The 27,743-nt window shown below is 40.8% G+C and overlaps 1 protein-coding gene across 5 annotated transcripts in view; it reads right to left on the bottom strand.

Moving 5' to 3' along the window:
• The window catches only part of EGF (epidermal growth factor), a 91,743-nt gene that overhangs the window by 41,285 nt on the left and 22,715 nt on the right, over positions 1-27,743 (bottom strand). For 3 of the 5 annotated variants that reach the window (XM_059662458.1, XM_059662423.1, XM_059662430.1), the window contains exons 2-11: positions 26,052-26,275; positions 23,892-24,073; positions 23,273-23,500; positions 22,343-22,545; positions 11,548-11,673; positions 10,415-10,537; positions 8,126-8,248; positions 6,800-6,925; positions 5,628-5,764; positions 3,104-3,252 (exon numbers count right to left, since the gene is read on the bottom strand). In XM_059662458.1, the coding sequence (XP_059518441.1) occupies positions 3,104-3,252; positions 5,628-5,764; positions 6,800-6,925; positions 8,126-8,248; positions 10,415-10,537; positions 11,548-11,673; positions 22,343-22,545; positions 23,273-23,500; positions 23,892-24,073; positions 26,052-26,275 (1,621 nt within the window). The remainder of the gene's footprint in view (positions 1-3,103; positions 3,253-5,627; positions 5,765-6,799; positions 6,926-8,125; positions 8,249-10,414; positions 10,538-11,547; positions 11,674-22,342; positions 22,546-23,272; positions 23,501-23,891; positions 24,074-26,051; positions 26,276-27,743) is intronic. The other 2 variants (XM_059662440.1, XM_059662448.1) reach the window with 1 other exon arrangement.

Genomic DNA, 27,743 nt, shown 5'->3' with positions numbered 1-27,743 from the left:
GTCCAAGTCACTCAGCCACAGTCACTGTGCTGTCCCCTGGCTGGGAAGGAAAGAATTCTAAAGACGCTGTGACTGTCAGTTCTGCTCTCATTGTTGCATCACCTCTAGATTCTGACTGTTTTGAGCAGGAGTGAGGGGAGAATCGAGACCATCAGAAACCCTGACTCCGGAGCCATCTCAGGCAGGAGAGCTGGAATTTCTCTCAAAGCTTCCTGAGGGGTGCACTCAATAATACACGACTACTTGATTAGGCCAGAAAGCCAATCCCCAACTCCAGCGTGGGCAACAAGAAAGCTGAACGAGCATGGACACTGGGCTCACCTGAGCTCAGGCATAACCCTGAATCTAGTGGAACATCTTTCCCTTTGTATCCACTACAAAACCAGTCCCATTGTCACTGGGGTCCCTTAAGATCCACACTCCTTCCACGGCAAGAGTTGTTCATCTAGAACAGTGATGGCGAAACTTCTGAGCATTTTGAAAAACCCTAACTTAACTCTGGTGCCGTGTCACATGTAGAAATTTTTTGATATTTGCAACCATAGTAAAACAGAGACTTATATTTTTGATATTTATTTTATATATTTAAGTGTCATTTAACAAAGAAAAATCAACCAAAAAAATGAGTTCACGTGTCACCTCTGACACGTGTGTCATAGGTTCGCCATCACTGGTCTAGAACGTTAGAAAAGTGAGTCTTTTTTTTTTTTTTTGCCTCATGGTAGTTTTGATCTCAAAAGAATGAGCAAAGGATGTATATTTTCACCCTCTTGATTCTTCTTTACTGGGCGATTGACTTTAGGACGCAGGGTTCCTTAGTACCAAATAACAGCACTGTTAGTGAAATTATCAATTAGCTTCCTTCCTACTGTTAGATGTTCATCTGAATTGTCTTTTCGTAAGCCAACGTAAACTAGAGGCACCCACCCTGGTTCTTTTATTGGTTCAGAGTTACCATATAATCTAATATCACAAGCGTGGAATCTCAGCTATTTAAATCCAATTTCTAGCTAATATCAAGGTTTTCAAACGATAAACCTTTCATTTCCAGACAAATTAAAGGTTTTCTTTTAGCAGCTGCCTTTAGAGGAAAGAGGGCTTAAGAAGGGCTTGTTATTACCGAAGCCAGCGAACTAGGGAATCTGAGGCCTGCGTCTCAGGCTACGGTGCCTGTCTGTGTCTGAAGGCATCGCTTCCGCCGTGGGTCTCCTGCTGCTATTAATCAAACACGGTTCAAATTAGAGGGGCCGGGCAAAGGCGGGAAAGATGAGGAGACCTGGCAGCCTCGCAGGGGTCGACAGCGCTGACATCTGCTGTCCTGATCAACGTTTACTCTTCTGAGAAGAGCCGTGTACAAGCTCTGTCATTAGGCACAGCTGACATTTTAAATGTCCTTTTAAGTAGGTTCACCACAGAGGAGGCCGTTATGATGATTTTTATCATGATGACAACTGAAGTTGATTTCCGTGTGTTCTGTGACTCTGGCTTGAGCACATTTTAATCAGCGCTGATTGGGGAAGGCAGTACATATCTGTGATCATTAAAAGCATACGCTTTGGGAGTCGCTGTCCTTGAGTTCAAATTCCAGCTCCGCTACTCACGGGCTGTTTGACTTTGGTAAAGTTATTTTACCTCGTTGATTCTCACTTTTCTCCTCTTTAAGTTGGGGATCAGAAAACCGATCTTTGGGGGATTCGATGGTATCATGGATATGAAGTTCTTAGTGCAGTATCTGGAACCTTTCAGTTAATAAATACCCCAAAGAATAAAAGAATGAAGGTCTGGTTAAATGCGCGAATGAATGAATGAAAATATGCCCACTCTGGATATGTGCCGCATCACATCAGCATCTGCCTCATTTTTAAAAATGCCTTTGTCTCCCATGGGCTACCCAGACCAAAGAGCTGTACTGGGGCATAGAAAGCCTCCCCCAAGCATACAAACCTGTTCCCTGGGACTTCACCCATTATGCCAGGACTGCTGATTTCATAGATGGGAAACCCTAATTAATTCTCCTCTCTTTTAATGTAATACGATGCATAGGTACCAGGTGTTCAGGCTGGCCACCATTTCACTCTATGGCTTTAAGTGGCTCTGGGAAAGCTTCATTCTAGCTCAGAGCATCTCTGATACCATCCTGTGAGGTGCTTCCTCCTCTCCCAAGCAGGGTAATGGGCTCTCACAGCACGAATGGGGGATGCAGGCACTTCCTCACCCTCCTCCCACCCCCACCATTCCTGGGCTCACACAGGCCACACACACACACACACACACACACACACACACACACACACACAGCAGTCCTTTCTGTAGCCCCAAGAGCAGTCGGCTAGAAACACCACAGCTTCTCTCTGGCTCTATTGCTTTCCACCAAAGGGAAAGCAGGCCATTTCTCTGATCTCACGAGGACTTTCCTCACAGCTCCTCTCTCCCTCCTTCACGTCACTTAGAGAGCCAGCATGTGGATTCTTGTCCAAGAGTTGTCACTTGTGTGCTGTGTAACCCTGAATAAATCACTTAGCCTTTCTGAGCCTTAGTGTCCCCATCTGCAAAATGAGGGGTTGGGCCAGTTGGTCCCTGAAGCCCCTCCCGGCACTCCCTCTGGGAGTGTACACCCCTCACTTGGCAATTGTTTATGCACAGCCTTAGGACATTTCCTGGGCTGAAATGTAGGCCAAGCATTTGTATTGGTTTTCCCTGTGTGCATGGGCCTTACCTCCTGGCTAAACTGTGACCTGACTGAAAAGATGAAGCACTCCTCATGCTCCTTTGTATCTCCCGTGTCGCGTGGGAGAGCGCCCCATCGACAGCGATGCTCAAGGAATGCGTGTTGACTATATTCACACAGGTTTTGCTTTTCTAGCCTGAAGTGCAAAAACACACGCTACTTTCTTTGCCCTCAAAATTCTCCTACAGGTACAGAGCCAATCTTGATGAAAAGAGGAACATTTGCCTGGGGGGGTAAGGGTGGAGGGAATATGGACAGCACTGGGGACATCTTTTCCAATCCCAGCCGTATTTTCCCATGTTCAAAGTGGAGGATGAAGCCAGCTATCCTACCTACCCCATGACTCCTACCTCGCGTGGCTAAAAGGGAACATACCCTCTGTCTGTCCAATAGAGTTTACGGTTAATCCAGTCTACAGCAAGACCTTCGGGGGCATCTATTGCTTCCTTGATGAGCCTTTCTCGCTGGGAGCCATCCATATTGGCTCTCTCTATCCACTTCAGGACTGTATGGGCAAAGTATACCTACAAAAGAGAACGCAAACAGTGTTTATTCGTTTTAAAAAATAAATGTGGAATATATACAAATGGGTTGAGTATCATACACTGGAATTGTTGAGAGCTTCTCTTTGGACATAGACACACCTGCACCTGAACTTCAACCGAGCTGTTTCCCAGGTGCTTGTAAACTTCAGCAAGTTAGTCAAGGTCACGGTCCCAGTCTCCCCATTGGTAAAATGGGGATTATAAGAGCAAGTACATTGGTTTTATATAGAAAACTCCTTAGCCCTGCACCTGGCACATAGTTCGTATTATAACTGGTAATTTATTCATCTTTGATCATTGGTCAATAACAAACTGTACTTGAACCCTAGGCTTCTACAGACTGAAAGGGAGCAACGATTTTCAGTTTAATGGGGACTGCACGCTGGGCTGTGTCTTCTGCACGGTCCACAGCCCTCCACTGACTGCAGGTCGGGAGACACAGGTTGCTCCCAGTTTTGCCACTTGTTTGTTTGATAACCTTGGCCAAGTCACTGAACCTCAGTTTTCTCAACTGTAAAAATGAGGAAGTTACACTAAATATTTGCTAAAGTTTTTTCATCTCTTACCTAATATAATTGCATTTTAATTGTCCAACAGACCATACCTTGCAGGTAAAAAGTTCTTTTTCAGTCTAGTACGTACTCTGTCAAGTAGGTACAAGTAGTTCATGAGAATGTGAAAAACTGGGATGGGTCAGCTTACAATTGAATGATAGCATTTGTGGGATTTTAACCTGAGTACACACATAGACATAAATCTATAATCAACAGTGAGAGTATTCAAAAACTGGTAATTCATTAGGTTACCATCTTTCTAGATCAGCGGTTCTCAACCTGTGGGTCGCGAACAATGAAAATACATCCTGCATATCAGATATTTACATTATGATACATAACAGTAGCAAAATTGCAGTTATGAAGTAGCAACAAAAATAACTTTATGGTTGGGGGTCACCACAACTGTATTAAAGGGTTGAGGCATTAGGAAGGTTGAGAACCACTGTTCTAGATAAGATAGAAAAGGTTCTATCCCATAATACAAAATGGGTACTTCTCATATTCAAAAACACTCTCCTAGAACTGCTTCTCAAATTCAAATTGACACACAAACCCCCTGGGTATCTTGATTAAATGCAAACTGTGATTCGGTGGTCACAGGTGGAGCCCAAGAATGTGCAGGTCTAACAAGTTCAAGGTGATGTCAATTCTGATGGTTCAAATACCACCATTTGAGAAGCAAGAAAATGAGGACATTGACCAGAAAAATAAGAGAGCCACATAACAAAATTCATCTAGTCTCCGTAATCATCTAGTTGTAAAAAAAAATACTATCTGTGCAGAAAAAAAAAAAAAAAAAGACTAGTGTGGTAATAAATGAATCTTGAACTGATTTTTTCTATTAATTTTTTTCTGTTAATATAACTTCCATGGAGTCATATAGATTCCACTCAGGGAAAAGAAAGAACTGTTTGCTAGTGTTTAATTACTAAACTTTTACTTGCAAAAGTAGTTATATTTGGCCATCAATCCATACCAATTAAACATGGAATTAATTTGCCTCTCTCTCTCTCTTTTTTGTGTGGCCATTTACCAGACTGCTTCAAATCAGGAAAAAAATAAAAGCACAAAGTTTAAAATTCTATAAATTAACATATTAATAGCTAAATAATTATGGAGGGAGAGTAATAACTATATAAACTTTTAAGTATGGGTGATAATCCCCAAAGACACTGTAACATATTTCAAGCACATTCTAACTTAGCACAAAGACAACTAACAAAGATCAAATGATCAAATGATTAGATTGATAACATAGAAATTCTAAGTTATATACAAAAACTTCATGTAAAAATTGATTATTATGTAAATCATTTCATGAGTTAGACTGCCATTCCCACATGAACCATAAACTTCCATTTCCTGATTTCCATGGTTGATAGGTCTTTAAATTCCTTCTCTCAATGACATACATTAAGTGCAAATTACTAACCCATCCCTTCTAAGTACAACCCCAACCTCTCACTTCTCCCACTACCAGCAAATGATCACAAACCTACTTATGGGTTTTTCCTATGTGTATGGCACTGTGGTAGGCTCCAGAAACAAAACTAAACTTAAGATCTTGCTCAATCATCTCTAATAAAATAGCTGAATCACATCAAGAACCAGGGTTGATAATAGAAAATCCTTAACACTTCTCAAATGATGCTTCAATGTATATATTTACATTTTTCTGTGCCTAATGATTCTAAACTTGGAAGAGGATTGTCAAGTAGCCCAGGTCATCTATTAGGATCAAATTCTCTACTCTGTCCTTAAAGCACAGCCACACCTGTTCAAGTGACAAAACATTACCTTATTTTCCACAGGGTCATGATCTAGAGCGAAAACCGCTCCCACCTGCTGGCTGAGTAGGGTTCCATAATCAGTTCCATCAAAATGCATGTGCCGAATATCTTGAGAATTGGCAAACAGCAAAAACGGTTGTGGTCCTGATAACCAAATTGAAATATGGCTCCATTTAAAATACACCTTGAAAGCCAAGAGGCACTTCTGACTCTTCCCTTTCCTTCGCCCTCTTCCTTAACTTCTGCAGTACTTGTTTTCTTAACTTCCCACCAGTGTGTGTAGGTTAAGACAGGCAAGAAGAGTTCCTTTTCCATGAGGTGACATATTGCCAGAATTTCATCACTGGATTCGTCCCTGTCTAGGGGCCTGCTTTTAAAATGCAAATTACTTAGAGAAAGAGCCAGCATTAAATAACCAACACCATAACTAAATGGTACAAGTGTTAGTGCTGTAATCTCCCTGACTCATGCATACTGAAACATATTAAAATTAGCATATTGTATTAATTCAGATCTGAATAAATACCCTCCTCTGGCCTGAGCACTTCTAGAATGGAAGCATGATTATCTGAGTTAATAACAAGACCCTTGTTAATTTTCAGAGCTCAGGTTGTGCTAGATTAACAAAGACCCTGGGAAGTTAAGAGTATTGGGCTAAGGCAATCCCAGATTGCAAGCATGATGAATCTCAGGAGAGATTAAATCAATTTAGTATAAGTCTAGGATTTCCAAGACACAAGAGATGTAACATCAGCAGATAAAATAACAGTCAAAGCATACAACTTCATATTGAATTTTGACATTAAAAAACCTGAATTTGTCAAAGTATTATTATTACATTCATTGGAGAGTTAAAAATCAAATCAATCGACAAATATTTATTCAATTCTTTTTAACTATAATGTGTTTAAATCTATTCTGGTCATGACTTTCACATATACTGGAATACCACGCTTGATGTTATAGCAAATCTTTGCTGAATACTAATTAACTTCTAAATATTCCTCAAAAACATTATTATTTATATCATTATTACTTACATTACTTACATTTATAATAATTTGTTTTCCATCTCCAAAAATAAAAAATTCAGACCTTTAATGCTCTGTCTTTATAAATGAAATGTTTTTTTTCACATACTTTTGCAGAGACACACTTTCAAACACCCACAGCACTAACCTGAAGCTACACAGCTTTTTTTGTCCAGTTGAAGGTCATACCCAGGAAGGCAGCCACATTCCCAGGACACTGGGCTGAGAGCGAGGCAGAGTTGGCTACATCCACCATTATCAGGTGATGAGCAGCCTACAAAAGACAATTGCTTGGTAATGATGCTGTCATTCAAAAATATAACAATTTTTTATCAAAATATTGAGTTAAGCCAGGTATATATAGATTTTTTAAACCATTTCCACAATCATTTATGCTGCTGCAATCAAGTTTGTTTTGCAGAGATTAGAAGCAAAATGTCACCATACTCGACTTCCTGTAACCTAACATCTTGAGTGTTTACCCTTCACATCTCAATGGCCCTTGTCCTTTGTTCTATTACTGAGTTCAAGACCATGTGCATTGGCAGTTGGTGGAATGCAAAATACATTTTTTAAAAATATGTTTTTATTGATTTCAGAGAGAGGAAGGGGGGAGGGAAAGAGTGATAGAAACATCGATGAGAGAGAAACATCGATAGGCTGCCTCCCACGCAGCCCCCACTGGGGATCAAGCCTGGGCATGTGCCCTGACTAGAAATCAAACCTGTGACTTCCTGTTGCATGGATGATGCTCAACCAACTGAACCACACTGGCCAGGGCCGAAATACATTTTGATGAGTTTGGCAACTGGTCTAACTCTTCCTAGTGATAAATATATTTTTTTCTCTCTCACATTTTTGGCCTCTTGACTGCTTTTGTTTTCTTTATTTTTTAAAAAAAGCCACACATAAGTCTTCTGCTAATTTTGAGTTTCATCCATCCCTCTATATGCTTAGGTCTATGAAATAAACATAGAGGGGTATTTATAGGTGCAAGGAACAGGCTAAGTACTTTGCATCCATCATCTGCTTAATCCTGGCTACAAATCCCGAAGGGAGGTATTGTTAACCTCTACAGATGATGAAACTGAGACCAAGAGAGAGCAAGTAACAGTCCAAAATAACACTGCTAGTAACTGGGAATGCTAACTCAGGGATATCTAATTTCAAACCCCTTCATAACCACTACACTCTGCTATCTAAAAACCAAAACCAAAACCCAAAAATATCATTTAAATCTACACTAAGCCATGGTATAAATGTTTTTCAGTGCGTAATGTTGGAAAAATCTATTCTTCTTTGCCAATAAGATGCAAATTATATATATATATATATATGTATATATATATATATATATATGTATATATAGTCTATATATATATATATATATAGTCTTTCTTCCTTTTGGTGCAGGACTCCCACCAACCAAACACACCTTGTTTGTTTCAAACAAACAAAAAGTTAATAAACTTACCACTACACGTTTTTCCATCTGGCTCAAGCACTGAGCCTTCAGGACAGAAACATATGGGACCATCCGAAGTCAGAACACAGTCATGGCTGCATTCAGATGCATTGCTTGGACAGGAAATTAATTCTAATTAATGAAGAATAAGGTCAAGATTAGTTTTAAATCACATTTGTGGAAATTCAGTAAAATTGCTTGCTAATAAAAAATGCTATCCTGAAAAGAGTAAGTTAAATAGAAATCAAACATTTATGAATTACTGTGGTAATGAAGGAACAAAAAGAAAAGAAAAATTTCAAATCCAAAGAATATATAAAGAAAAATATCTGATTTTGGAAAATGACTCCAGTTTCCTCTAACTTTCTTTTATGTCAAATGATATTTTTAAAGTTATTGGTCATCAAAATTCAAAAATATTTAAAATGGAACGTGGGCAAATGATTCTCAAGTTCATCTGGGAAACAAATTTATGTGAAGGGAAAACTAAGAACGTTGTATGACTGTGGTTAGGTGTAGGGACAGAATGAGAGGCTCTTAACAAATATCAAAATGTACCATGAAGGAACAATAATTAAGATAATGGGTAATGAGTATGGGAAAAGATGGAAAGAATAGTAGAACCAGATAGAAAGCTTGTTTTATAAAAGACTCAAGTACACATGAAGGTATTTTTTAAGATAAAGGTATTTTAAATCATTGAGCATGTGAAAGATGTTCCAATCAACATTTATCCTGTCTTAACTGTACAAATTGTATCTTAAAGTAACCAAATAATTAATGAAAGTTTTCTTCATACAGATATTCCAATTAATAATTAAAAGTAACTACTAGAACTAGATATTGCCATTTGAAACCCTTGGTGCAATAATGAATCTAGGAAGTGATTGGCAATGGTTGCTACAACCCTCCCCCGAAAGACCATTGGCCCTTTTCTAGCCCCTCAGCCGCCTTGGCCACTTCCAGGTGTGTTTGGTTGGCGGGGGTCCTGCACCAAAGGAAGAAGGACGGTGGCTGAAAAGAAGACAAAATGTCCTTGGAGTCACCTCTAGGCTCCAGCTCATTATAAACAGTGAAAAGTAAGTTCTGTGGGCACAAGCTGCTCTGAGTTATCAGGCGGGGCAAGAGGGACCTGGCCATCCTCGTCAACAGCGGCCCAGTGCTGTGGGGATCTGAGACAGAGTACTGCACCATGTTGGCCAAAACCCGGGTCCATCACGGCCGTGCCAATAATATCGAACTGGAGAATTGTACACCGGAATCCTATATACTTTTATTAACCAATATCACTCTAATAAGTTTAATTTTTTAAAAAGAGAAATGCTACTAATAATATTGAATTGGGAATGGCATGTGAAAAATACCTCAGAACATACACACTGGCTACTGTTGACCCAGGTGACTCGCTATCATTAGAAGCATGCCAGACAGACTAGTGAACAGTGCATCATGCAAAATTGTTCTTTAGTAAAACAGGCCAGAGCTTGTTTCTAAAAAAGAATGAAAGAAAGACAAAGAGAAAGAAAGACTATAGGGGACATTTATAATGTGTCTCCTGATGGAAATATAACCACACCTATGAAGTATTCTTGCCAAAAATGTCAAAGCCGAGTCTGATCAAGCCTTTACATCTATCTATAAGTTTGTAGAAGAAAAGGGACATCACAGAAGTGCCATCAGTAAAATCCAAAATGTGAGAGACTCTGAAGGGGAAAAAATGGTTCTTTAATAAATATTTGTAAGGGGAAAAAAGAGGAAAGAGAATCTGTAGGGTAAAATAGAGTTGTATCAACCTAACACAACAGTATTACTACCCTTGTCTGGATACTTCTTCAAACCAAACAACTGTATAAAAATTTTTTTAAGATAATTTGAAAACTGACTAGATATTTGATATTATTATGGAATTATTAATTTTTAGGTGTAGTAATGATATTGTGGTTATACCTGAAAACTGACTGAATATTAGATGATATTAGCGATTTACAGCAAGTTTTTTAGATATAATAATATATCATGATTTTATATGCTTGTCATTTAGTAATATACATATAATGAATATCATAAAATATGGATAAATTCGGAATATATATATATATATATATATATATATATATATATATTCCACAAGTCTGGAATAGAGTCCAGTCATTTATGTTTTAAAACAAAATAAAATAGAACTCCAAGGTAATTCTGAAGCTTACAGCTGATCTAGGACCATCAACCCAGACCATAGCCACCTCCCAAACATCAGTGAATATGAAGGAAATAGCAAAGTAAGTACTTGTTGTGACTTACGGTGACACCGTTTCCCATCAGGAAGCAGAACAAATCCTACAGGGCATGTGCAATAATAGGATCCAGGGGTGTTTTCACACCCAAGAGTACAGCCATGATTCCAAAAGGCACATTCATTGACATCTACACAATGACAGCAACAAAACATAGATGGTTATTTTTGAAAATAAATTGTAGTATCCCTCACAAGTCAGCCCAAAATAGAGTATCTCACACTTGTATCTGCTGTTCCTGACCGTGGAAAGACTGCTTTTGCTACTGTAGTAAAGGGTGAAAGAAGTCAGTTCAATTATCATGAAAGTCCTTGTTATTCTGTCAGAGTTTGTACTTTCAAATACAGATGTTCATAGAATCACCCTGGGGGGAAATCATACTATTTTCTCTGAAAAGATACAGCAACTTAAAGCCACTTAAGGCGGGACTGTTGAAAGTTCTTGACAAGGACAGGACATGCCTGCTCTGCTCTGCAGCCTCCCAAAGCTGACAGGAGCCCTCCCCTGAGGGTGGGCCCACTCTCAGCGACACCCAGCCTCCAGGTTCCCCGTTCTACGAGATGCCTCCCTCTGACTAGCCCCAGGTAAGCAGGGGCGTATCCTTAACGAGTGGGTCTCACCTTTACCTAATGTCTCACCCCAGCTACCTCCACTGCGTATGCGCTGCAGCCCTCGGAGTGTTTTCAGCAGCAGCTCACTGGAGCGCCCGGTATTCCTCCTGGCTCCGTTAACCTTGGCCTGGAGTCTCATCCAGGAGGAGCCCTAGATTCCCTTTCCCACTAGACCTTCAGGGGAGGAGATGTGGGGTCACACACTCTCTGAGTGTCTTATGATAGCTATGGAACTACTTCCCTAAAATATTTGAAAATAGAGATATTTTGCACACAGCCAAACCCACGGGGTTCCATGGAGTCCACTCAGAGAATGCCTGCCTACGGTCAACCCCTGCGGAGCCTCTGAAAGCATTCGATCTAGGGACACAAGCTACAAAGAAGACCTGGAAGGCTTTTAAAACAGGGGAAAATAAAATTGTTTCTCTGGGGAAGGGAGCGGGGAGTAAAACTGATTTCACATCGAGGCTCTGCATGGCCCACTGAGAGCAGGTGCCTGTCAGAGCTGCCGACAGCCGCCGCGCATTACCTTCACAGCGCTTCCCGTCCTGGCTTAAGGCGTAGCCCTCCGCACACGTGCACAGGTAGGACTTCGGGGCTTGCCCGCACACGCTGCCTCGGCAGTTACCTTTCCTCAGTTGGCAGAGTTTCTGATCTAAAAGAGAAGATGGTTTATTTGACATAGGGGTGTGTTTTGACAGGGGGCAATGTCTGATTCCTTGATGGTTCTTAAATCTAATCTCCCTGTGGCATCAGGGGGGGTGGAGGGGTTGGGGGGGTTGTCTTCCACGGTGGTGGCACCGCTGTAGGGTGGGATGGCTTTGGCAGGATTCCGCAGCTTGCCCAAGCCCATTCAGTTTCCTAATTGTAGCCCTCCTGCAAAAGCTCTCAAGATAGGGCGTTCGAATTAGCTGGGATGTCATTCCTGGGGTGACTAACACTAAACACAACTTGGCTTTTTTCATTCTGATTTACCTTTGTAAAAAAAATAATTAAATACATAAGCAAAAATTCTGTAAATGAAATATCTCTTACAGAACAGCTGTTCTTAAGTGTAATATTTATCTGTCAGATCTATATAATTAATTATTTTTAGGATCACTGTTTCAAGAACATTTTTCAGATTTAATAAATACCCATGTAGTATGTCTAGCCCCAATTTTCTGAGTTTGTTGCATTCCATGTTTTACAAAATAACCCAGTGTAAATAGTAAAATCTGCTCAGTGAGGTAGATGCTTGGGTTGAATTAGCCAAATATAATGAACAATAAATGGCCAGCGTGGTACCTTTAATTATCAGAGCCCGAGTCAAGGGCCAAACTAGTCACATGTACATCTCTGCTCCAGTTGTGTTCCCTCTTATTCTTTGCCAATTTTTACAATGACAACACCTTTACAAAATGCTCTAGAAAATACTGAGATAAGCTGAGTGTGAAGGCTGACCCCAGGATGCAGTTAGATATGAGGCCAGAGCTCTGGTAGGAGGTGACCTCAAGGGGAGAAAATGGGGGTCATGGACCCTGAGTCATGACATGGCTGAGGTCAACGAGACCCTGTGGATCATGGGGAGAGCCAATGACCTAAGGGCAGGACTGCTGAAAACAGCCTTGCTGCGAAGGGCACAAGAAGCTGGCCAGAGAGAGCCTGAGCATAGCAGTGCAAGGGACTGCGACCATGCTCCATGTGGCTCTCTGTTTATCTACTTATAAATGTTTCTTCCCTCTGACTCTACCTGTTTCCTTCTGTTTTAAATGATGAAACACTTTTCTTGACCAACACCAGCATGACACAGTAGAGACATAGTCTTGCCCCTTGAAAATGTCCCTACCGTGCATTGTCCCACCTGAAGAGCATGTCGCACTTGGGAGATTCTGATTTGCTAAATCAAGGAAATGGCTCAGGAATCTGCGTTTTTCACAGGATCAGGGTGATTCTGAAGCCAGAGGGAGTCTCCACGCCACACTCTGAGGAACAGCAGCCTAATGATGTTCTAATGAAACGTCTCTCCTTCATCTCAGTTGCAAATACCTCCTTTTACCTTGTCTGTGTTATTTCCTTACTTATTTTAAACTCGTTTACTTGAATCTCTGTACAGAATTAAATGCACAATCAATTTTGTCAATTATTCAATACTGCTGCAATAAGACCTACTAAGTCGGTTAAGATTACACTGAATATTTTTATATTCATTCCAAAATTTTTATTTTTTGTTCACTTTTGTGCCAATTATGAATGTATAGTTACATTGTTTTTCATGTTCCTACATGTTTCACATATCAAAATTTTAACTAAGCAAACTTAAAAATAATATGACCCAAAAATGTAAAGTTAAATGACTAAAATTATACTAGTAAACTTGTAAATTTGTTGGGGACAAAATACACCCACTGCAAATTTATTTAAGGGAAAAAAGGCATGTAATTGCCCTAGCCAGTGTTGCTCACTGGTTAGAGTGTCCGCCTGCGCATCAAAGGGTCTCAGGTTCAGCTCCTACCTGGGTTGCAGGTTCAATCCCCGCCCCAGGGGTGAGTATGGGAGGCAACCAGTTGGTGTGGCTCTCTCACATTGATGTCTCTCCTCTCTCTCTCTCCCTCTCTCTCTCTCTTCCTTTCTCCCCCCCACCCCCTCTCTCACTCTCTCAGAAAAAGCAATGGGAAAGTATCCTCAGGTGAGGACTAACAACAACGAAATAGCATGTTATTTTTTTTTACTTTAATTTTCATAAAGTTTTCAAGTGAACAACAAAAATCCAGAAAGGTCTGATTTGGCCTTCTAATGGCATCAAAGTGCTATGCTTTCTTGAGGTAACAAAAAAAAAAATTTGAACAATTAAGATTCCTATAAATATTCCTTATAAAAATCTTTCCAAACCCCATATGATAGATGACCAATGGATTAAGAATTAGGAAGACAGAGTTCTATCTTGGTTCTGCCTTTTACATTGAATCACTTTTTTGTTGCCGTTTACCTCAGTTTCCTAAGCCATGAAATTAAAGTGTTGAGATAGATATTCTCTGAGATCTCGCACTTAAAAAAATATTTTTATGCATCTATACAGAATCAGACGTTTGTGGTACATTCCTCTAAATTTATACCTCTAAAGATTCTCAAACCTTGATTACTGCTGAAAATATGTTAATGCAGATTCAAATTGACTAATAAAAATAATTAGTGTCTAGGGTAAAGGAAATGCTCTTTCCTTCATCTAGATTTTTATTGTTGTTGCTAATTTTCTACCACCTCTCACCTGTTCTTATCACCATCATCACCACCGTCATATATATATATATATATATATATATATATATATATATATATTCCATTCACATTTATAGTCCCACTTCGCATAGTATCTTTTACAACATAGATGTACTACAGACCCTAAAACACAAGCACAAAAACCTGTGATTGTATCGTCTGCAACTTAATTCCTTCACATGTGATTTCTCCTTCAACTTCCAGTCAGCCTTAGAGTGTGAACTCAAAACAGATGGTCAGGCTCTGCTAGCCCAGTCCCCTTTCCACAAGACCATGCCCTGATGGTTTTAATAATCTTACTAATAATATACATTACTCTTCAAAGATGACCATAGGCAAAAAAGCAATCATTATTTTCCTCTGAGTGTGCTGATGGTGTAACCTGAATTCAGACACTAAACACCTTAAAAGGTCATTTTAAGAAGTAGCAAAACATAGAGGATTGAAGGCTATATATTTGTTTAATCACCTTAATCTTCTGCTGTTCTTTAGCTTCAAATTAGGCCAAAGCTAGCACTCAGAATGCTGCTGATGACCTCAGATAATACTCCTTCCCAGGGCCCAGCATTGAGGCTTAATTACCTTTGAGATCGAATTAAAGTTCCTAATCATGGAGTTTAATGTCCACCACCAACTGTTCCTTCGGCATCTACCTGGCTAACACGCAGGCTCTCAGAAGCTTTGCTACAGCCAAGTAAATCTGCAGATTTTACTCTGGCCCTGTTCTGAGTAAGGGACATGGGATTCCTTATCTTGCTTTTTTCCCACTGTCACACCTTTTTTCTACCTCAGGTTCATCATAATATATTTTTATTCATTTCAGAAAGGAGTGGAGAGGGAGAGAGAGAGAGAAACATCAATGATGAAAGAGAATCATTGATTGGCTGCCTCCTGCGTGTCCCCCCACTCAGCCAGAATTCATCTACTTGGTATCTTTCATCATCTAAACTCCTCTAAACATCAGAAAGTAAACAAATCAACAGACTCCAAGCAGTTAAAAACACCTGCTTTTTACTCTTAGAAGAGCCCCTCAGGCTCACTCAGTCATTTATATTTTAGACCCATTTCTGACAAGTTTGGCCAGCCCATAGCATGGAAATAAAAGTACAAGGTGTGCGCCCTTCACTCCCATTGTTACAACCCCAACAATCACTACATTCCCTGGCAGCAGAAGTGGCTACATGATTCCAGCGGTCTTTCTCGCTGAGCCCAGACATAGCCTCAGCCCAGCTTTCAGACCTCGCGGGGCAGTTACTGGGAGAGAGCAGGTTCGAGATGAACCTATTGGTCATCTCGCCCATGAAGATTAGAAGCCTCAAATCAGGGCTCCTCCTAGAGAAAGATGACACAGTTTGAGTGCCCGAATGATAATAACTGCAATAAATAAAAACACGTCAAATATTTTTTAAATCCATGAGTTTATAAAGATGCTTTTAAAAAGATCACTTTGGGAGGCTAGCCTACTAACCCTTATTCTGAAAACAGATACATTAGGGAAATAATCAAGCATTTAATTTTCCTTTCCTATAAAAGATCCTCCTCAGAGAAGTCATGCTGCCGATGTGAATAAACGCATAAACGATGATAGACTTGAATGCCCTCACTTTGAACCACCAACCAAAAAATGGCTCTAGGCAATGATAAACAATAGCTTCTGAAGCCTGATTGCTCAAAAGGCTGATGGGAAACTTGATAATGGATGGACCAGGTTGGCAACACCAGAACTGCTGATGAATCTTAAACATCACAAAAGAGCAAGAACCAGCCAATGCATGCCCGCTGCTGTGGTCGGTAGGAGGCATACAGCACTGCCTGCAGCACCACCGATTAGGTATTCTTGCAAGAAACCTGAATCTGAACAAGCTTCTAAGCCTGAACTATCTGTTCAAAGAAATACAAAATCATGTTAAATGACACCATAGGGGTACAATCTGCAAAATCCAGAATGAGAACAATTCTGCAAAACAAATGACCTGGTTTCCTCAATAAACAAAAGGTAAGAAAAAGCCCCGGATTAGAAGATAAAGTGAGGTCACAGCCAGGCATGTGAGGACCTGCAAGCAGTGAGAGCCGACAGCGAGAAAGAAGACAGGAAAATGATAAAGAGCCATTCCAACCACTGTGTTTCAAGTGGTAGCCATTTGGTGTCAGGGCAAACCTGTATTAAAAAACCCAGCTTGGCTCTGGCTGGTTTGGCTCAGCGGATAGAGCGTCAGCCTGCAGACTGAAGGGTCCCAGGTTCGATTCCTGTCAGGTGCACATGCCCGGGTTGCGGGCTTGATCCCCAGTAGGGGGCGTGCAGGAGGCAGCCAATCAATGATTCTCTCTCATCATTCATGTTTCTATCTCTACCTCTCCCTTCCTCTTTGAAATCAATAAAGATATATTTTTTAAAAAAACACCCAGCTTTACCTCAAACCAGTCCTCTGCTTGCCCCAGTGGTGTCTCTTTGTAAACATTGAAGACAATGCCAATCACTACCTATAACTATGTTGGAAGGATATGGCAATTCATATTTTACTAAGATTTCTATGAAAAATAAAAGAGCTTTGGATGTTTGGAGTGATCATTTAGAATTAACAGAAGAAACTGGAATCCTGTGCACTGCTGGTGGGGATGTAAAATGGCTCAACCACTGTGGGAAACAGCATAGAAACTTATTTTAAAATTAAAAACAGAATTGTCATCTGATCCAAAAATTCACTGGATCAAAAGAATTAAAAGCAGGGTCTTACATGGATGGACCAGGCTGGCAACACCTGAACTGCTGATGAATCTGGAACATCACCAACAGAACAAGAACCAGCCGCTGCATGCCCGTGTTCACAGGAACATTATTCGCAATAGCTAAACATGGAAACAACCCAAGTGTTCATCAACAGATACATGAATAAGCGAACTGTGGAACATGCTTAAAATGGGATATCATTCAGCCTTGAAGTGGAAGAAACTTCTGACATAGGCTATCACATAGTTGAACCTTGAGGACGTCAGGCTAAACAAATAAGCCAGTTACAAAAGATAAATACTGCATAATTCCACTAGATGAGGCAGTTAGAGTAGTCAAAATCATAGAGACAGACAGTAGAACAGTGGTTGCCAGGAGCTGGAAGATGTTATAGTCTAATGGATATAGAGTTTCAGTTTTACAAGATGAGAAGTTATGGGGATGGGTGGTAGTGATGGTTGTATAACAATGTGAGTGTACTTGATGCCACTGAACTGTACACTTAAAATAGCTAAGATGGTAAATTTTATGTTATATGTATTCTACCAAAAGAAAAATATTTAAAAAATATGTGGAAAAAATACTCACTTATCTAGAATGATTCTTTTCTAAAGGTTTCCAAATAACCCAGGGTTTACAGTAGACACTCCAGCAATGACATAATCAAGAGGCATCAGCGTCTCACAGGGGCGGTTTTAGCTACACTAATCCCTTCCCTAAGCAGGTACACTTCCAGGTGGAGGAAATTCTCCTTCATGAACTCTCAGAATTAAGGAAATTCAGCGATACTTTGTGCATGAAATGAATGTGAAGTAATTTGCACTCTGTTGATGATAGATACCCTTCATTTTCCAAAGGATTTGTTTTTGAAACTCTCTCAAGGACTTAAAACTGGAATCTACATTTAAAGGAATACAGGAGAAAGCAAAAGTATTAGCACCTTTTAAAGAAATTATGTCTGTGAGCAGTAAAACTAGCTACAACATCCCCAGAAGTTCAGTTTAAAATAATGTACTGTATTCAGAGTGTATACAAAAAAGTTTTCACACTGTCTATGAGGTTCATACATCAACTAGTATGGGTGTTGGTCGAGGCAGCCAGGAGAGCACTGTTGCCTAATCAATTTAATCCTGACAACAAAAGTGTGGTTCAATTCTGTGTCTGTTTTCCAACAACCAGGGGAGAAGTGTGTGTGTGTGTGTGTGTGTGTGTGTGTGTGTGTGTGTGTGTGTGTGTGTGTTGTGTGTGTAAGAGAGAGATAGAGTTAGAGTCAGAGATTTTTCTGAGTTCCTGAAATGGGAAAAAAAAAATTTTTAGAAAGAAATGAGATTTGGTCCTGCCTTCCATGCAAACTGAAACATTTAACCACAAAAAAGACCATTGACAATATGTCAAATTACAAGCTTTCCCAAAATAAATAAGGCAAAATCTATAAAATGGTAGATAATATCAGAGGGAGTTGGGGAGGTGTCACTCCACATGGGTTCAAATCCCAATCCCACCAGAGTGTGACCTTGAACAAGCTATAGTAACGTCACGGAACCTCAGTTTTTAATCTATAAAATGATACTAATAATCACACCTAATTCATAAAGTTTTCGTGAAGATTAGATGAGAGAATATAGGGAAAGCCCAGAGTGGATAATTCTGTGTATACTCAATGATTATGGCTATTTCTATTATCTAAGGGTGATAGAACCTGGGGTGCTTTTCTGTTTCATTTTCTATGCATCATGTGACTCCCATTATCTACCACTTCTAGTCCAGATCTCTTTCTTGAGATCTAGACCAGTGATGGTGAACCTATGACACGCGTGTCAGAGGTGACACACGAACTCATTTTTTGGTTGATTTTTCTTTGTTAAATGGCATTTAAATATATAAAATAAATACCAAATATATAAGTCTTTGTTTTACTATGGTTGCAAATATCAAAAAATTTCTATGTGTGACATGGCACCCGAGTTAAGTTAGGGTTTTTCAAAATGCTGACCCGCCGAGCTCAAAAGGTTTGCCATCACTGATCTAGACCAATTTAAAAAAAAAAGAAGACGAAGAAAGAAAAATACTCTGAGACATAATGAGAATGAAGCTGCAAAGATCTGCTACAGAGTTAAGCCGCTGCAGAGAAAACCGATGAAAACATCGGGGATTTATTTTGAATGTACCAAAGGGAGCAGCCCCAGGGAGCACTGTCTGACCAAGTCAGAGGTGGAGCTTACAGCATGAAGGAAGGCAACACGTGCTTAGATAGTAAATATCTTTAGAACTTCTTCCTTTTGATATTGTTTAGGGGCGAGAGCCAAATGGTGTTTTTACATTTAGTTTTATTCCAACTATTATTAAATGTCCTCCGGGCACTGGGAGTACCTGGGGCATTGTAGTCCCTGTCCTCATAGGACTGAAGGGGTTTAGGAAGGGAGACAGCTATGGCAAAGCATGATCGAATGCCGTGTGCCGGCAAAGGTGTTCTCTGAGAGCGTTCCTGAGCCGGCACAAAGGCTGGGAGGACAGAGAAGGCCTGCCCGTGGGAGGACATGAAATCTGGGAGGACAGAGCAGGCCTGCCCGTGGGAGGACATGAAATCTGGGAGGACAGAGCAGGCCTGCCCGTGGGAGGACATGAAATCTGGGAGGACAGAGCAGGCCTGCCCGTGGGAGGACATGAAATCTGGGAGGACAGAGCAGGCCTGCCCGTGGGAGGACATGAAATCTGGGAGGACAGAGCAGGCCTGCCCGTGGGAGGACATGAAATCTGGGAGGACAGAGCAGGCCTGCCCGTGGGAGGACATGAAATCTGGGAGGACAGAGCAGGCCTGCCCGTGGGAGGACATGAAATCTGGGAGGATGGTGTAGCGCAGAGCAGGGCAGACAATGTGAGAAGGGAAGCTGAAAAACGAGCAGAGGACCCTGCGAGCAAGCCAAATAGAGACTGGACTTTCACTGTTGGCATTTGAGGGTTGTCAACTGGTTTCAATCAAGGGATGACATAACTGGGTTCTCTTTCTTAAAGGGTTACGCTCCCTGCAGGATAGAAAAGGGAGGCGGGGTACAAGTTTAGGGGACACTGAGATGGCTGCCCAAAGAGGACCAGTGCTTGGGTTGTAAATGGTAGAATTCTTAGATTGATTTCATGGGTGGGAGTGGGAAAGAGGGAGGAAAGGGAGCTTCTACATGTCTGCCTTGAGAGAAGGAGGTGAGATGGCCCTCACTGAGTCTGGGCACTGGACGGAGAGGAGCTGGGGAGAAGGGACGTGAGAGCCAGTAGGTCAGTTATTTCCTTTGCACCTGAAGCACTTGCAAGAAATTCAAGTAGAAATGCTCAGAAGGCAGCCTGACATCTGGGCCTCGATGTTCGCTGAGCCTGAATGTGTACAAATGACGTGTCCACTGCAGGACCTGAGCTCGGAGGGGACAGTGGGCCAGCAGACAAGGTCCCGAGGAGGGACCTGAGTGACCACGCTCAGGAAACTGGTCAGAATCCTTAGAAAACCAGCCTGACAGTGAAACTGTGGCTGGACCATGGAGACTTGGCTCAGCAGTCGGCTACGTGGAGCTTTTTGCTAACAAGCCAATACACATCCACAAGCCCAGGCCTTGTTTAAACCCACAAATGAGGCTTCCTTGAGACACCCGTGACTTTGGCTTTGGGAGCCGCACCCTTGTCCGAGTCAGACAACAGTCCTCACCGGGCTGCTCTCTTTTGAATATTCTGACTAAATCCCCGATGTTTTTCATCACATTTCTCTACAGCTTAGCTCTGCTGTGGACCTTTGCAGCTGGACTTTCGCCATGCCTTGGTCTTTTAAAAAATAAAAAGGTTTAGATCTTAAGAAAGAGGTCTGAGCTAGGAATATGGTAGTCAAGTGCTGCTGCACAGGAAATAAAGTAGGAAAATGACAGTATGTATCACCCTTAGAGATGAACAATGCGCCTAACCACGTGAGTGGTGCTGAGAAACCACTTGAGAAAATACCAACCCGTTTAACTTTCTTTAACCCAGTCTGTCTAAATTATTTGACCCTGAAATGTTTTCTCCCCAAATACCTTCATTAAATCCCATAGAGCTAGTGTTTTGTAGAAGGTTTTGATAAGTGGTAGTTTAGGCATTTTGCATGAAATTTATTGATATTCTGAAGCGTATACTATAAATACTTACATTTTGTAACAAAAATAATATCAACCAGGGGACATGATTTTTATCGGTTACCTCCTTGTTGAAGTAGCCTCACTACAAAGTGCCTTGCAACCCAAGTACTACCACGGCCCCCTCGGCAGAGGAGCTGCAGTTGTAAGACTGTTATCGAGGCGGAACTAGCCATCCTCTAGGGCAGTGTTTGTAAACGTGAAGGATATCGGGCGCTTTGAGAATCTGACGAAACTTATCTACCATATCCCTAGGGGACAATTGCATATTTCATCGAACACATACAATCAAGAGATTCAGAGACTCTCAATCCCAGGTGAAGCATTCCTGCTCTACAAGACACAAGAACAATTAATGAGCCTGTTTCGTCACGGCCCGCGTCACAGTGCTCTTGAAATCAAAAGTCCTCAGCACTTGGAGCACATGTGGTTACATCCTTTGGTCAGGGCTGGAGCCAGTTTCGCCGCTGCCCACTGCGTTCTAGATTGCAGGTTTGCCGGTAACTCTGCAGCTGACAGTGGCCTCCCAATCAAATTCTATTATTTGCCACATTGTTGAAAGCCATTGTAATGAATCATTATAGATTTTCTTTTTAAATTCATGCTTTCAATTATCCTAGTTAAACTCCTTATCAAGGAAGCTGCGCAATCGTGAAGAACTCTGAAGGGCCCAAGTGTTCGTTGACGGGAGAAAAAACACTAACCTCACGGACTGATCACATTTCACTGAAGAGAATTCTAGGCGGAGAGCAGATTGACTGCAAACTGTAAAGCCATGAAGGAGCCGGGCATTCTGAGAAACTGGAAAGACCTGTGTTGGATCCCAGCCAGGGGAGGAGGAAAGACCGTGCTAGATCAGGGTGGTCAAACAGTGACAGGCCTGTTAAATCGTTACATTTCGATCTAAATGAAAAGGGAAGCTTTTGAAGGATTTTAAGCAAATGGATCAGATGAACTATTTAAAGACAAGAGAGAAAAATAGAAAGATTAGCTGAGTGGCTACGACTGTGGGCCAGAAGTGCTGGTTGTCTGGACCATGACGATGGCAGTGGAGGAGAGAAGGGGTGGGAAGGTCTTGGGAGGTAGATGGGAAATTGGGGGTGAAGCAGTGGGAGAAATCAAGGATAAACCCTTAGTGTCTGGATAGGGAGTAACTAAGCACCAGCCCTTGTTGAAGATCAGAGCTGACTCACCAGACATCCCAGCATCAGGCTCTGCCTTGGGCTGTACAAGCGGGTGTACTACTTTAATTCCACCAGGTGGTGCAAGTGATGAGTTGAGGTTAATCCTAACCATATCCCTCCCAGTGTGTTTGTTGGCTATCCAAATCGTCTTCTTTCTCCATGTTGAGTAGAAGATACGGTCTCCAAAAAGGGACATTGCAAACAAATTGTGCCTAAAACACAACAGAAAAAACATTTGTTCTTGGTCTTATTAAAGTTTCACTTCATTTCAACTTATTGTCTGAATCTTAATCACCTACCTTTTTGATTTTTTCTTTTTTAGATTTAGAAACAGGTATTGAGCTTAAAATTTTATATATGTAGTCATACTCTGAATTAATGGGGTATAATTTCTAGCTCCAGATTCATTGTCTCATTCTTTTGCAAATCAGCACGGAAGCGTGATGGATAGAAAATAGGGAAGAAAATAGGAACAGGGTAGGATTGGACTTCTGGTTTTGTCCATTTCACATATGATTCATTTCTGCCTCTTTCCAAAAGCTGGGAAGTCAGTTACTGGCAAGATTACAAATCAAACGTGTATAACTTTATAACTGCATGCCATAAAAATTCCAAAAAGAATAACTGTAACCAACATGTGAAAACTTATTATGTGCCAAATACTCTGTTATTTATTTTTATTTCTTTACTTAACTTTCACAATATCCCCAAGAAACAAGTACTATTATTATCCCCATATTAAAGGAGACTGAGGGTGAGAGAAGTCACATACCTGCCCAGAGTGACTTGTCTAGTAAATGGTAAACCTGAAACTTGAATTCAAGACTCCAAAATCTGTGCTAACCCACCATAGTATCGGCTTAACTGGCAAAAGTAAAATTAATATCACACAGATTTCAAATGGCAGTTGTTCCATTTCACACCAGAAGCAAAACTTACTGTGCAAGATGTTTGCTGAAATGGACAGAACCTCCATCATAATCACAGGAACAAACGCGAGAATTGCTCCCTTCTCTGTTGTACTGAATCCAAAAGAGCCGTTTATCAAGCACATCCAGTGACATAGCTGTTATTTTCTCTGATGTCTCGAACAGAATCTTCACTTCCACACCTTTGAGATCTGCTCTGTGAAGGCTGCCGGCCACCTCTGAAGACCAAAATACAAACCTGGGGGCGAACACATGAATTAGACACATAACTGAATGTAAGGTCAACTCTCTCAGTGTGTGCACGGTCCTCAGGTGTCTGCACAGGACAAACTTGACTATTTTGAATGAAAATTTAATTCAACAGCAGTCCTTGAACTTCCCGTGGGATTTTAGCTGGAGGAGATTTATGCTTCTGCATCAGGAAGCCATGGTCGTCCGGAGTGCTGTTTATAGAGGGAGTCGCTGTGGTTCAAATCCAGCAAGCGGCCTATTGGAAAGGGTGATTCTGTATCACAAAAGAGGGCCATAGTTCCAAGGAGAAGGTCCCTTTGAGTCCAAAGACTGTGATTCTATGAATTTTCACCAGACTTTGAAATATATCTCAGTGTCTGAAAAACAGCAGAATTTACCTTTCTACTGGATCGACGGCTACGTTTGCAGGATAGTTTAAGGTGCTTAAGAGAACACGGGGGTTGTTTCCTTTCATATCTGTGACTGTAATGATTCCTTCCTGTTCATTTGACCAAATAAGTTCTTCCTTTATCCAATTTATTGCCATTCCTGAGACATTTTTCTCTATAGTGCATACTCTCTGTAAAAATCAAATTTCAAAATTGTTATGAATAATCCTCCATTCTCAACAAAATTGGTTTTATTTTACGTAGAAGAGCCTGTTCTTTTGAGTACTTGTCATTTTTGTGCATTCCCACATTACTTTAATGATGAAATAATCACAGCCATACTGCCGTTGTTTTGATGCAGCAGTTAACCCACCATCTGCATACTTCTGGGCATAGTTTCTATAACTGCAGTAACAGTAGAATTTCGATGCTACCTGAAGGACAGTTTACTCGATTCCACTTGCTAACGGAATTTTCCAGATTCTCATTTGAATTCAAGTCCAAGCTTTACCAAACTCTGGCAGGATTCCCTTGGAATCTGTACACAGAGCTCTAAAATAAAGGAATTTCTCATTAGGGCCCCACTTTTCATCTGGCCCCTCCTCCTCCATCAGGCCCCTCCCTTTCTACAATCCCCAGTGCCCTTGCCCTCTGACCCCATGAACTAAAGAGCAAGGCTTCTCTTCTTGTCTCCTGGGCAGCGTTCTCTGCTCTGTTATTTAAAAAACAGCCCCCCAAAAACCCCTCTATTATCTCCCCATTCCAGCGTGCGGGGGGGTAAACTGGTCTTCTTGGGGGGTAGTGGGTGGGAGGTGGGGAGAAGGTTGCAGATTTCCATGGTGTAAATATTCCCACCATTGCTCATTTCCAGCTACTGACCTGACCTCACTGATCACATGTGGGCAAGGATCTAACATTCTCATGAGCCTGCCTTATTCCTATATCTCAAACAGAGTAATTTGGTCCAACCATTGAACCAATTGCTAATAGATTAATATATAGCTCATCCAGGTAAATTGTTTACATTTTAACAGATGTCCTTTATAAACAATGTTTTAAACCAAAGGAGGGAATATAATAGTGGATTTTAGGCATCAAAGCCAATTCGTTCCTAACGACTTGACAAAAATTCACAACTGTTTAACTTCTTTCCTATTCTGTGACAGGAAATTCTCCAGATTCTTAGATTTAAGATTTTGAAACAATTCTACAGATGGCTGGAGAATGAGTAGCCATCCTTGTTAAAAGTGAGATTAGCAAGTATTAAAGATGTGATAAAACAGATTAGCAACTAATTGAAGCTTTTAAGAATAATTGGAGAGAGAAGGTTTGGTTTAAAAAAAAAAAAAACAGAAAACAGTAGGCACTTTGTGCTGGGAATAAATGCTTAAGGTTTCTCTAGTCACGCGCTCTCTGTAATCTATCTCCCAGGAAGAGAGAGGACATTCCTCCTGGGACTCAAGTAAGGGTTCTACCAGTTAAAAGGAAAGATTAAAGATCTTTATTGAGTACTTGAAGCAAAATACTTTATATCTATCTGCTTTATTTTTTTCAGCGTGCAAACACCTTGAGAATTAAAAAAAAAAAAGTTTTTCTTCCTAGATATCAGGTGCCAAAACCCTCAACAAAGATTTTAGACAATGAAACAGGGTTTCTCAACCTCAACACGATCGATGTTTGGGGCTGGATAGTTCTTGGTCGTGGAGACTGTCCTGCATGTTGTAGGATGTTTAGCAACATCCCTGGCCTCTGCCCACTAGATGCCAGTAGCACATCCTCCCTCCTCCCCAATCCAGTTGTGACACCAGAAATGTTTCCAGACATTGGCAAATATCCCCTGAGGGGCAAAACTGTCCCCAGTTGAGAACCATGGGAGTAAAAAATAGTCATGTAAATAATATGTTTTAACCATAAGATGGTGTTCTGACTTAATCAACTGACATTTTCAAAATTACATTGGCATCCTTGCTTTCTACTTTGGGGAGCTTCTGAATTTCATGGGCTTGTTCAATAACATGCCACAGATGCATAGTAAATAAATACCTACAAATGTCAGGCACACATATGAACTGTAATGTGAATTTCATTATCTATATGTTACCAATTAACTGTATCATGTTTGCCAGGCTATACAGAAGCCCCTCGGTACCTTAGGAATTGGTACTTTACCTCTTGCCTTGTCCCATTCAGAAAAACTCTTTGCAAAAGTTGTCTTTCTGGATCTAGCCAATAGATTCTTTCTTTATTGTAATGAAAGTCCATGATCACTGATACACCAGCATCTGTCGCCAATTTCTCATGATTGGTTCCTTCCAGGTCAATCCTAAAGATGCTATTTCCATGAGAGAAAATTAAGAAGGGTGCAGGACCTGAGTGAGAAGAAAGAAACCAAACTGTGTATTTTCAGTAATATTTTATTGATGTAGACAAAATACTTCCCCATGAACTAACACAAGTGTTATTAATTTTTTAATCCAGGTTCTATATTTTAAATAAGAATATATGAAGTAATATATATATATATATAGAGAGAGAGAGAGAGAGAGAGAGAGAGAGAGATTCACAATTAATTTTGCAAGTTATCTTCTCCACAAATTGATTCTAAATAATAAACATTGCCAAATTATGAAAAAAGTAGCTATTTGAAGAGAAAAGCACTTTCTTCTCTTATATATAAAATGACATTTTATGTTAAAAAAGAAACAACCTACTGTTTTGCCTCTGCTGGGCAAAAGGTCTATATGAATGTAAATTTTAATTCTATAACTTGGAAATAGTATTATAGGTATTATCATTTTCTAAATGCCTCCCACCCCAGTCTTACATGTGAACAGAGCTTCAGGGTAATGACATGGAAGAAGGTGGTGAAAACTAGAGGTGTTAAGTGGAAGCAGGAAAAAACTGAAATGCTGTCCTGTGAAAGCGCTGGCATATTTGTTTCTGTTGGCATCGCCACATAAAACCCAGGATGCTCAGTTAAATTTGAATTGCATATACACTGAGTGGGACAGACACTAAATACTTATTCACTATTTACCTGGAATTCAAATTTAACTGGGTGTTCTATGTTTTTATTTGCTAAATCTGGGTGGTGCACCTCACTGGATCTCTTGATCCCTGCAGGGCCTTGCACCTTCCCTAATCCTATACCCGGGGCCCTGTAATATTTCAGGTGATGGCCACCTACCCACTCTGACTCCCAAGTACGTAACACCTGCTTGAGAACCTGATACCTCTCTTTGGAAACCTCAGCCTAAATTACTGGCTGACTCCAAGGAAGGCTTGCCTTTGATGGTCAAGACGCTGCCGGGGGACCATTTCCTCCCCTGCAGCCAGGTCAGTCTCCTTGGTCTCTTCCGTCTGAGGGTAGGGAGGCTCCTGCCACTCTAGGCCTTTAGGTAACTACGCAACCACTGGGATGAGTGGAGATTGGAGACGATGCTAACATATTCTTGCTTCCCTGCTGGGCTTACTCCATTCTGTTTTCACATTAGACTGTAATACAGGCACATGACACGATGTATGTACTTCTTGTTCCAAAGATTAAACAAGATGATGAATTAATGACATTTTACTCAGAAAACATTCATTCTGCTTTAGAGGATATGTCAGAATAGAGACACAAGAAGAAGGAAGAAGTGTAAGATCATTAGAGTTTGAAATAGTGCCGGCAAAGTGTCTTAAGAGAATTAGCTCAAATCACTCTTCCTGTATCTTTTCCACAACACAAGCCTCTCCACACAGATGCGTAGGGGAGCCCAGGCATCATGGCCACTCCAGCTGTAGAATCAAAGGAATCATAGAAGAAATGCAAAGGGCATTGGATCGAGAGCCAGCAGGCCTGGTTTCCAGTCCTGGCTC

This window comes from Myotis daubentonii, chromosome 1 (assembly GCF_963259705.1).
Source record: "Myotis daubentonii chromosome 1, mMyoDau2.1, whole genome shotgun sequence".
NCBI lineage: Eukaryota > Metazoa > Chordata > Mammalia > Chiroptera > Vespertilionidae > Myotis > Myotis daubentonii.
Note: the sequence above shows the minus strand (reverse complement) of the source record. Positions and strands in the feature narration are given on the sequence as shown.